The 12,732-nt window shown below is 39.5% G+C and overlaps 1 protein-coding gene across 6 annotated transcripts in view; it reads right to left on the bottom strand.

Moving 5' to 3' along the window:
• SLC23A2 (solute carrier family 23 member 2) overlaps positions 1-12,732 on the bottom strand; it is a 57,903-nt gene that overhangs the window by 17,634 nt on the left and 27,537 nt on the right. For all 6 annotated transcript variants that reach the window (XM_067312574.1, XM_067312569.1, XM_067312572.1 and 3 more), the window contains 4 exons: positions 9,277-9,393; positions 7,903-8,060; positions 2,338-2,426; positions 534-604 (listed from right to left, as the gene is read on the bottom strand). In XM_067312574.1, coding sequence (XP_067168675.1) covers positions 534-604; positions 2,338-2,426; positions 7,903-8,060; positions 9,277-9,393 — 435 coding nt within the window. The remainder of the gene's footprint in view (positions 1-533; positions 605-2,337; positions 2,427-7,902; positions 8,061-9,276; positions 9,394-12,732) is intronic.

A 12,732-nucleotide genomic window follows, 5' to 3' on the forward strand; every position in this document is an offset into this window, starting at 1 on the left:
GCACAACCCTCGTCCTGGGCTCTGCAAAGCATGACGAAGTTCATACTGAAATGCTGGAAGTGGAGAAGAGTTTGATGTATTTCAGCAAGTCTCTCGGGAGAATCAAGGTCTTATCAGAATTGTCTCCAACTTAAGACACCTAGATATGAAGAGGTTTGCTAACTGCGTATTATCTTGCACGGGACAGCCTACTGAACGGCGACAGCAGGCAAGTGATCTGGTAGCGGCTGACGTACTGCTTAACCGCTACTGCTGAGCACAAATCGCAAAGCGTTACAAGAAGACTATTTGTCCCACTCGTGTATTTTACTGTGCATCTTTTTGAAGTGGCAACTAACTCATTGTATTTGCTTTTCAGCAATGAACAGGTTGAAAAGATGAAGACTTCCGTGAAATGATTAGAGGGATATATTCAAATCAAATTGTAGTGAAAGAAGACATTATCAACTTAAAGACGAGAACACGTAGATGGTTACGTGAGAAACTTAACTGAAATTGGACAGATCAGCAGCTAAAGGCTATTCCTACATTACCTCTCGTATTCTGGGATACCAGATGTGCTCAGTGTGAAGCAGTTCTGTTGTTCCATTTGTAACTGTTATATCTCACAAAAAGAAAAAGACAAAACAGGTTTTTATTCCTCAACCACTTTGCAATCATACGGTCAAATTTCTCACAAAATAAGCTTCTGCTTAAGCTGTATCCTGACCAATGAGCCTTGATTTACACAGAAAGAATCTGCAGTCCTATAAATCAAGCAATAATCTCTCCCAAATAACATGTTTACATTTCCTAAGAGCTAACCACTAATTCTACCCACTGTACCAGAGTGGGGAAAAAAATCCTAACTTTCAGAAATAAAGCTCAATTAGGGATTCTTTTCCCACTCCAATAAATGGGTGAATGGAGAATTACTCAGCTGCACACTAGGACTCAAGCACTCAAATGTTTGTTGTTTGTCAATTCAGGTAATTCACTGCACGATGAGTTGACTTGTGGTTACAACCCCATCCGACACCGTTTGGAGGTTAAAAGGTTCAAGAGCAAGATGCTGTAAAGGTTCTTTCCAACACGCTGAAGTAGTGAAAAATTACTTTGCAATCAAAGGTTATCAGACAGTATCTTGTTTCAACAAGGTGTGTACTAGGGTATTGACACATTTTGGAGTACTGAAACATCGACACGCCTGTAAGAACTACAGCGCACCGTAGTACACCTTTACATCTTGGGCACTGAAACCCATATGCCATTTCCCAGTAGCTAAATCTGACTTTCCTGAGGGGGAAAAGTGAATATTTAAAACTAAGTTTTAGATAAAAAAAAACAACAGGAAAACTAATTAGATGGTCATAAGCGAATCCAGAGAGATTTATAAGTACAGAAATAATATAAATTTAATATAAATATAATCATAAGAGAATCAAAAGGACCATTTGGAAGAACTTCAATTCAAAGCAAGTAGCCTATTTCTCCGTAATGCCATTTTGCACTGCCCACAACCTTATTACTGAATAACCACACCCCATTAAAAAGAAGCCTGCCAGAACGGTTTCCACTCCAGTCTAACCTAAATTAAAGGAAAGGCAGCCTACCTGACCAGTTTTACTGTACATTTTTATTCTTAGTACGTGATTGTAAATAAAATTCAAAACCTTTCAAGATGAAATTAGCAAAGGAAAGAAAAAACGGTTAAAATTAACCTCCAAAGATTTCCAAAATCTGCTCTTTAAAGACTATAAGGGGGGAAGTAAATGGGTAAAAATACTGATCTCGAGGTGATGCTGAACATTGCTCAAAATTACTACTGAATTTTGAAGAACTCCCTTGGACCGGTTATTTCCAAATACCCAATAGCAGCATTTTTTGAACCCTTCTGCCTTTCTCTACATTATTAACAACAACAAAATCTAGTAATGGCACAGAACAATTTCTATGCCATTGCTAGATTTCTAGATTTCTTTTGTTAACATTTATTAAAAAAAAAAGCGTGCAAAAACTACCATCAGACATTAACCCTAATATCCACAGGTTTTCCCACGGGGCCTTTGGTTTCCCTTAAGGCTCTCTTACATTTTATAACTTCAGCTTAAATCATTTATAAAACAAGTAGACTGGACATGGATGTGAAGGAACAAAAACTAGAATCCCAAAGGAGCATTTTTGGGAGTCTTTCTCCAAAGCAAAGAGGTGCAAAGCTGAAACACTGCAAAAGGAGTTATATTTTTCATATTTCCTGCTCACTGCTTTCAGTTTCAGTATCAAAATGTTTGGCAGTTGCACTACAAGTGATCTGGGTCATTTGTCACGTAAAACTGGGCAAGCATAAATGACAATTACCTGTATTATTACATTTCCACTTCTCCAAGGAGAGTATCGCTCTAGCAGGCGCTAAGAATGCAAAAGCACTCGCCTGAAACAAGGGTAACCTGGTGGAAAAGGAAAGAAGAGACGTCGATATTTTTTGGTGTTACAACATTGCGTCAGGATACCAACCGTATTTAGGTGGTTACCCATCCTCAGAACTAACCTTTATCAGGTGGCTATTAACAACATGGAGTATGAGAATTTCTTTTTGAAAAAAAACCACATGGAAATAGTAAGACTCACAGACTGAAGGCCCTACCAGAAGACACTACACGCATGAAGTTATCAACACCATGCCTGTAAGAGCTAGTTACCAGGCATCGACATGCGGGTACCAGACATTGATCCAACAAGTTTTGAACCCGGTATCAAATCAGGGCACGAAGATGAACATTTTGATGCAATTAACAGCCAGACTGCTGAATATGCAGCATTCGCAGTCCTGCCACATTAAAAGCCTTTTGATAAAGGTAAGCAGTCTGCACAGTCAATACTTTCCAGCTGTATGACTTGAAGTACAGTCATTTTAAGATTCATCCTTAAGAGTATGTGTAAATAACTATTACGTTGCTAAGTGCTGATTAGATGTTCCAGGTCGCTATCAACAATAAATATGAAAGCTGCAAGAATTTCGAGACGACATTCTTAGCATTGGTGTTCACACTTCCCAAAAGGTTTTTAAAAACTAAAGAGCATCTGCCTACACCAACTGCGTATTTACCGAATAAGCTGTAGCTTGCATAACATTACAAATATTCAGATGTTACTGAGCTCTAGAGGAGATGCACTTTGAACTATTCTGTAAATACTGTCATTAACGGATGGTAACATGATTCTCTTTAATAAAGAATCTCAAACCGTAGCATGTGGACCATTTAATTGCTCATGCGACTCTAGTTACTGCACCAAGTTTATGGCTGTTTTACAGCCACAATGAAGTGCCTTAACGCCAGCACAAGCAACAGTAAAGGAAAAAGAATCAACTGTAGCAGATTCAGATAAGGATCACAAAAAGCACAAGGAGGAAGAGAAAGTCTGCGGGGAAAAAATTCTTAACATGCTTAATACAAAGAAGATCAAAACAGAAGCACGTTACTAACAGTGGTTGTAAAAAGTCACATGCAGGAAGTTGAAACAGCCGAATTAACAACTGGAAAGGAGTTTGGGCCACGAGCAATCTAAAAAGCAGACCCAAGTACTATAGAACTATGTCCAAATTTCAAACTTCATAAAATACACAAGCCATTTAAGCATACTTGACTTGCATGCAATTCCCTTATAAGTTTCTTCTAGCAAAAAAAGAAAGAAAAAAAAAAATCAAAGCTTTATCTTTGGTGAAGAAACCGTGGCAGCTACGAGTGAATGATTCACCTTATTTTTCAAGGTTCATTAGGCAAACTGAGCAAGCCGGTGCCCATGGCAAAACATGCAATACCTGTAACAAGCTGTTACTCCTCTATCCCACCTACACAGTACTCCGTCCCCCTCTAACGATTTTGTAAATGTGCATTGCAACAACATTCTCCAGCGATGAAGTCAGTTGTACCGAGACTTAACTCCAGATGCAAGTTGTGTATTGCACAGAATTCCCTTTTAAAGCTTGCACAATCTTAGTTTGGGGGTATAACGCCCATAAATCGCTGTGGGCATTCAAACTCAGAATTTTCCCTTTAAAAATAATATCTCCGTATACAATGAGTATTAATGACCTAAGACAGAACATACATGATGAATCAACTTTCCCATATGTGATCCAAAAGCTGCTAAACTCCTCCTGCCTCCTGCATAACGCATAACTTTTTGATGAGAAAACTTAGATAAGTTACTTATTTATCTTCTGGGGTTTAAAACATAAAATTGCGAAGTCTTAAGGGGAGCGAATACTGCCATTCCCTGCTGTATTTTGAATCAGCTTTTAGGTTAAGCGTTCAGAAAACATTCCTAGGAGCAAAAGATTCGTGTAGCTTGTTTAAATGAATGGCTATTCAGATTCTCAAGTAAAATACCAATAATCTGATTTACATCCGATTTCCTCATCTCGGGTACGGCTTCAACAACTGTCCCTAAAGTCACATCAAGAAAACCTCATTGCACAGTCTCTTTGCTGTCCCTTTGCCAGTCGATTCATAACTTCAGCAGTTTGGTCAAATGACACATTATTAATTGGGAGCATTTGCTACTTTGTAAAAAGTACTGTTATTTTTACTCCACCTTATTCATCTTTGTAGATCTAGACAATCCACTTGGATAAAATCACATTTAATAATGTCTTCTCATGTCTTGCTTAGCTATTTGCTCATCCTTCATAGGATAAAGTTAACCTGAAGTATTATTCACCAAAAGGGTCAGTAGGGTCAAAATAAAGTGTTCATTTGCCTTTTTTTTTTTTTAGTAGTAAGAAAAAAGAAAACCCTCTCATTAATTAACTTATTTATTATCAAAATCAGCCAACCATGATCAGTATCTTCCCAGATAGACAGCTGCAGTTTGAAACACATTTCATGAAACAGCTTTCCCATTGCTAGGCCAGGCATTTGCATTAAGAAGTACCATCTCACATTTGGGATAGCATTTGAATTTCATGTCCAGATTATCACGTTGTTTAATTTTGGCATCAGCCCGCATGACGACAGAGCTCCTTGTGCAGTTAAAGCCATCCAGAAGCGTCCTAATTATCTTAACGTCTCACACAGATGTAGCAATGCTTCCAGAACGTAGTGATGGGCACATCGACAAACCTAAAATGTCTAGGTATATTAAAGCTCCCTTTGGTAGTCTCAGTCATACAAATTACTGTGAATCTTTGCCAAATCTTCTGGATTATTACATAATCTAATAAATAGCTTGAATTCCTAGAATTAGTATGGGCACCAAATCGACCACAATGGCTCCTGGTTATTGAGCCAATTCCATCTTTGAGGACCTTTAAACCATGGAATTTGACCTTTTGAAACCATAGTGGCTTTATTTGTTGAAATACTTTGCAGTTGACAGGCTTGCCAATAAATACTTTAAACTCTCACTTACAGAACGTAGCTGCTATATCCCAGCCCCACCCTTACATAAAACCAGAATCACATGTTAAAGTTACAAAACGTTCAACCACTGAAAGTTTCTCCTTAAATACAAATTCACTGATTTTTAAGGCCCAAACACAAATACTTCTTCAGTTTACAAACATGCCCTTCACAGTGCAAGTGGAAGCCACTGAAAAGGAAAAAGAAAAAAAAAAAAGGAAAAAAAAACATGAAGGAGGGAGAGGTGGGATTATATAGGAGGGACAGAGCATTTCTAACTGATGGGACCGTACCTGCTTTGGCAAGAACCCAAATTTACCCTACAGCAAGTAATAAGGACAAAGGTGCCCAAGATGAGTTAGAAAAAGGGAGGAAAACCCAAAAGAACGCAAACTGGAGTTCTATAGAGAGAGACAGGTCTCCAGAAGTGTCAAGAGTAAGCTTTTTCTGATAAAGTTGAGGCAGAAAAAGAAAACTGGTGGTGAAGGAAACCCAAGTTTCCCTGTGAATTAACATCCAGCTACAACACTACATGTCTCCGAAGTCTGAAGAATTTAAACTTCAGTAATCCAGTAAGGAGACACTCAAACTGCAACAACAACAAAAGACCCCATCTTCCGGTTCCTTCAACAATCCCTCGATTCCCTATATAAGGCAAAAACGGAAGATTTAAAAAGAAAGGGAAAAAAGCCCTTCCTACTAAAGGGAATGCAATCGGGTGCAACATGTCAAGAGGCACAACTGTTTCCTCGCTCCTCTGCCTCCATCTCCAATGAGGTACCTGAAAATTTATTACAGCTAAGGCGAGCTGGTCTATGAAGCACAAAGAGCAAATCGGGCAGAAAATATGATTATTAACTGTTGCTAGTCGCAAGTAAAAGAAAATACAGTGGAGGGATGGAAAAAACCTGCCTCTCTCAACTCTCAACAGTTTTAATTATCATGTTTTGCCACCAGAGTGAACTTTTCATCCAAAACAGCAGAGCAATTTTATACATTTAGTAAAGCTTAATAAAAAAAGTTAGAGGAAAAATTTTTTCAAAGAAAAAACACAAGAAAGCATGTTAGTGATGTGCATCTATTCAAAGTAAAAGAGTAACCAAAGATTCTATCAGAAAACCTGAAGTATTGGGAAAATCTGGGGATGAAAAGCTGATCTTCTACAACTACAAGTGCTATTTCATAGGCTTTGCCTTCTTCACCCTATTGAGATAACCTTTTCACACAGAGATTCTGTTTCTTAGATAAATCTTTAAAACCGCGGGAGGCGTCGGTCCACTTCGTAGCGGAATGCAAGATTCCAGCTCGCATCATTCCCGCGTTAAACTAAATGACACATGAGTTATTCGAGTAGTTACATGAGGGCATGCTAATACAATATGCACTTTTCTTCTGGTATTATTTATCTTTCTCAGTTTATTCAACAAGATGCAAAAATAACTCTGCGGGATCTGCCTACTCCCGGTTGTCACAGAGAGAGTCAACAAAAGTTTAAGTAAACATTACGTTAAACATCCCTCTGCAGTGTTTACTGTAGAACTGCCATTTAAAAAAAAACATTTTTAGAGTTTTAACTTCACGTTAATAAAGCTCACAATATGCTTTTTTACCAGCGCCAGATTATTACAAATATTACTACCACCTAAAATCATGTCTGGCATCCTTGTAGGGAGACCAGACCAAAGGATGCTTACAGGCATTCCCATAGGACTACGCTAACATACACATTTTCTTCCCAGCTCACTGAAGGATCCTTACCTGCAACTCGGAATAGCTAACAAATAACAACAAGCAATTTGTTTGGATTGGCGAGGTAATGCTCAGAGACACTAAATTCAGAGAATAAAATTCACCCGCATCCTTTTCTCACTGTGCGTGTGTGCAGTTTTTTTGAGAGACAAGAAGTTCAAGGGTCTTGATTCAGCTTCAGAAATAAGCTAAGCAGGTCTCTCTCACTCAAAGCCAACTACGTTTGAAGACATCAGAGCTGAAGGTTAACAGATTAGCTTTGACCACGCTTACCTTGTGGCGTGACTCCACAGACCCTACCATTTTAATTCAGCAAATGCTTTTCTAAAATAAAACAAGCACATAATTTGCTTTGGGACAAATCCCAGCAACTTAAGTTTCTGAAAAAAAACAGTGTCCTTCAAGAAACTAATGCAAATATCCTAAATAGTCTCTCTCTAAAAGGCATGTGATTTTTTTCTTTCTCCCCAGAAACACTTCTATCTTCTCTATCTCCACAGTTTTCTTTCCTCTCCCTCCTCCCCACCCCCCAGCTGCACTTTCTTTCCCCTGGAATGCCTTCTCTTATTTCAGACCCACCTTTTTTTGGGAGAAGCTTTCCAAAAGCTTTCATTAACTGTCCTGTACTTGAACTGCTATCTCGTATTTCATGTTTATCCTTCGGAAATAGACTAATTACTTCTTGGATCTCAGACTACATCCTGGAAATTCCAACACAGGCACAGTCTTATCATCATCATCTCAACCACTAGGAACAAGTTCCGGATCTCACCTGCACCCAAAAGTTGTTTGTAACAACGTAGTGATGCCCACGCAGAAGAAAATGGTCCCAATCAACTGGCTGGTAGCCCACTGGTCAAATCCAACACACATGGCATCAGCTAGCAAAAAGGGCACTGCTATCGTTCCACTGAAACACGTTAAGTAATGCTGCGAACAAAAAAGTGGTTTGTTAATACTTTAGCCAACATTTAAAAAGCCTGTTTTATGACCATTTTGTTGTACACCTGATTTTTTTTTTTTTCGCTTTTAAATTATCCACCCAGTCTCTCATGTCCTGGTTCTAAACATTTCTTCTGGTATTTTACTGTCCACGTTTAGCTACCGCTAGCCTGCTGCTAATGATCTCAGTTTATGGAGGATAGACCAGGTTATTTACATAGCTACATGGCTACTGTTCTTGATGAGGGAGTATCTAGGTAACTGTGCTGAAAGCGGCTTCCAACTTAGAAAAGCAGATAAATAACTCCATTCATTTTCAACCATGTGAAAGACCATTAGCTCACAAATGAACTTAGGGCACATTTAAACTAGGCTGCAAATAAGTGCACAAGCACCAGAAACTAGCTACTCATTAATTCCTTTTTGGTCCAACTACAGTAAGTAAACAAACAAACAACAGCGACCATATTCAACAATCAACAAAAAACCATAATCCCTACAGAACTGTCCGTCCTTGAGGAAAGGCAGGAATAAAAAGGATGCTTTGGAATGTATTTGTTTGAGGATCTCAACATACTTTACAGATATTAACAAATTCTCAGCATTCCTGTGGGATAGATTTTTATTAGCATTCAAGAAAGGAGATGAAAAGAGCCGTTCCACTTCACATCAAGTGAGTGGCTGAGCTAGTAGTAGGATGCAGCTCCCTACTACAGTCCTACTCACTGCAGGAAGCTCACCGTGCTCCAAAAAGGGCACAGGACTTGCCTGTCCCACTTATTAGCACACTTACTGGTGATGACTCCATGAGGGTGCTATCAGGCTTGCAGAATTGACACAGCTACAGCAGCAGCTTTAATATTCAAGGTGTCAGCACTAAACTGTTATCTCTCTCCATCTTTTAGTTCCAGAGGTGGCATATGTCACCTTCCGAAGCTTACCACTTAGCATTTGTTCACTTATTTAACTAAGCAGCTGCTTTAAAGACTAAATATTAAGTGAATCTCTCAAATGCATACGCCAGAGAGCAATAATATAGGTCATCATCAATACAGTAATTCTACCGTGTGACCAACTTCAAAGGAAACCGTCTTATCACTTTCTTCACATTTGAAGAGCACGGGAAGAATAAAAGTCACATTCGCAAATGCAAAACAAACTTTAAAAAAAATTACCGAGAAAACATAACTATTTTAAAACATACCTGTAACCCCAAAAATATGCAGAGATACCAAGGAGGAACATCTTCAATAGTGTAAATCATGTCAGTTCTCTGCGCGTCTAAACTGCCACTGCTGTCCAGGGTCTCTGCCAGAGAGCTCTGTCAAATCGGGGGGAAGCACACAAAACACAACCGCAAGTTAACGTTGCATAAGAATAGACCGAGTTTGAACTGTCGGCAACACTGAAGTACTCCGAGACCGGTGTATTACTCTCAAGCAATGTCAATACGTTAGATCTTTAGAAGCCTTTTACCTCCAAGGCAACGAGCTTCTCTCCCAACTGTAGCTCCTGCATTTGCCCCAACCAGATTCATTTGTATAAACCACCCCCTGCTTATTTATACTAACACAACAATTGTTCGTTTATGATAGGACCAATCTGTCAGCCAAATGGTGCCATAAAAACGGGATCATCATGACAGACTTGTTTATGCAAAAAAAGAAAGAATTGGAACTAAGTAGAAGAGTCAACAGTGAATGGCTACTCTTGCATAAGAGCCCTAAATCACAGGCAAGGAAGTTCCTCATTACGGCAGCTGCTTCCCAGCTTAATTCTTACTCAATTTCAGTCTCGGTTAACCATTTTTAGCCACAAAATTTATTATTTTTGCTCCCACCCGGCACTGAAGCACAGAGGAAAAACCCTAATCATTGTAACTGAATACCTCCACAGGCAATTTATAAAAGCCAAGCGAACTGCCTCCAAGCCTACAGGAAATTTAAGACAGACCACATTCTGGCCTTCTTTACAGCTAAGTGGAATTGTTTCGTTTTAACTCTCCTCTTTTCAAAGGCCTGAGAACAAAACACAATGCTCTAAAGACCTAATGCCAACGACAAAAGCAGGAGGAAGTATCAGATTTTATCAGTTCAGCTTAACCACCAAAACACCCCCTTATGTAACTACTGTTCTGCTAATCCACCCCAGCACTAAACTCACGTGAAGTAGCCTTACACAAAGGCTGGGAATTTTGTCAGACTTATGATTTTGCCTTAAATGGTCTTTATTTCTTCAAAATCACAACACATCCACAGATTAGCCTTAGATAATCTCCATTTAGTTTATCATCTACAAGGTCAGAGAAACCAGCTGACCCACAGTATTTCCCTTTCACTTCCAGCTTCTGTTGAGAAAACAAATGCAACTGAGCACGTATGTTAATTCAAATTCAGGGAGCGTAAATTATCACATAGCGCTATGGAAAGATCGAGGAAAATATAGCCACGCTCACTTCAGCAGCCCCTTTTAAACACTGTTAAAACACTGACTATTTTGCTCATCAGGATTAATTTAAATAAGGTATAGTTCCAAAAGAGTTCAAAAGAGAAATTACTCATTGCACAACCCATATGGCCAATTAGCAGCACCAGTGTCACATTTTCATTAATTGAAAAAAAGAAAAGAAAAAAAAAACAATACCCCCTACCCCCACTGACATGACTGACAAAATTTGGAACTTGAGTTTTAAACCTTCACCTCATGCAGCAGCAAGAGTGTTTAGCAGCAGTAAACCTGTACATTTATTGTCTCTAACTGGAATTTACTTAAGATAAAACATGCATATCCTCATATCCATGCATGTATACATAAATCCAACGCCGGGCACAAGGCGGCTGACCCAGGAAGAGAGACAGGAGGAGGGAGATGCGAGAGCTGATGCAGTTATGGAGAAACAGCAGGACATTTACAGTCACTAGAGGCTTCCTCTAGGGACCTGTTCAGGAAAATAAAGATTCACCCAGAGAAGCTACTGTGATACTTTCCGTTGTTACAAAGCAGCTTTGTTTAGCTTCCCCCAGAGACTATACAGTATATATAGATGTAAATAGATATATATATGTGTGTGTGTGTATATATATACACACACACACACAAATATATACAAATACATATACAAGATTGTCCTCCCCTCTATTTCAGTGCAATATATGCACCACCTGAGAATCCTGCTCACCAGTGACACGGTTTGTTAATTCAACATTTCGACTCAAAGTCATCATATGCTTTCAGAAAGGCAGAGGTCATGAGGGAAGAGTAAGAACGGTTACAACATCTCCCTGTGAGGCAGAAATAGAGAAGTACCAGCTGCTGTATTTCCCTTACGAATCACGCCAGCGTTGCCTTGCTGAAGCCACCCAACTAGCAGCGGATTAAGCGGAACAAACCATGGATAGCTCCCCACCAGACTGGAGCGCAAAAAGGAAAACACCTACCGCAGAAAACCCTGCAACCTGTAATAACCCTTTCAAGGGCTGCCAGAAGCGGGATTTTCAAAGTTCATGATGTTTCAGTGCCTATCTAAACAAGGATATAGCCTCCTCTTAGCTCGGAGATAAGAAAAGACAACCTGTTGCTACTGGGAAAGACTCATCCAACAAGTTTTACCATTTTTTAATTTGTGATTGCAGGCAAATATAGGCATAAATGTAAAGAACCACAAAGTCAGCAGGCACAGGGCTTAGGAAAAAGTCACCTGGCCCACCAGTCCAAGGCATGTAGAAAGTGCTCTGGACATGGATCAACAACTGCTAAATAACGTAAGCTTTCCTTTTGAAAGGGAAGTTTCCAAGTCTTCTAACAAAATAATGTCAAACTTCAAAGCCCAAGTGATATAGCAAAGTCTTTCTTACACAGCACCTGGATTGCAGCAACTGTTTAAAGCTTCGTTAAGTAGTGGGCTAATGAGATTAGCATTGCTTGGGCCAATTTTACAGTTACTACTTAGAACTCAATGTAGTGATAATATGGATCCCCTCTGTACTTTAATCATAGGCAGCTGCAGCTATGCTCTTCATCTCTTTCTCAACTAATGAAACATACAGTTCAGGTCAGCAGAAACACAGCTCTACTCCTTGTAATAGCAAGGCTGTAGGATAAAAAACATGCAGGATAGTCCTCCTCCTTTCCAAAAGCCAAACTTATTCTGATGGGGCAGAAGCAGCTTTCAACTTTATCAAACCTTTAGCAGAGAAGAGCTAAAGGGAACCAACATAAAAGAGCCCAAGACGGAGCAGCAGAGAATCCAGGAACTAGGGGCGAGGTCTGGTTACTCAGCTGATAAGTCACCGGGTAGTCACGGGCCCTTTCACAGCTCGAGCCTGTGCCTACTAGTTTAATACTCTGACTAGGCACCGGTGCTTGCCAAGTATGCCATAGTAACATGTTTTAGGGAACTGCCGAGAATGAACTGCATCTTTCTGAACGGGATCTGGATTACAGACTAATTCATTTCTTAACTGCTCACAAGTGGGACAACACAAAAGTGAAAAAAAGCACAGAACAGATATACACAGAGAAAAAGATAAGACAGAGATAAAGGTGGAGCAAAAACGATGGGAAACAAAAACAGAGGAAGCAAACACCAACAACAGCGCAAGAAGAAGGTTCCCTTATAAAACAGGAGGGGAAAGGACCAAGAGAAAGCTGATGAACTGCG

This window comes from Apteryx mantelli, chromosome 29, assembly GCF_036417845.1.
Source record: "Apteryx mantelli isolate bAptMan1 chromosome 29, bAptMan1.hap1, whole genome shotgun sequence".
Lineage (NCBI taxonomy): Eukaryota > Metazoa > Chordata > Aves > Apterygiformes > Apterygidae > Apteryx > Apteryx mantelli.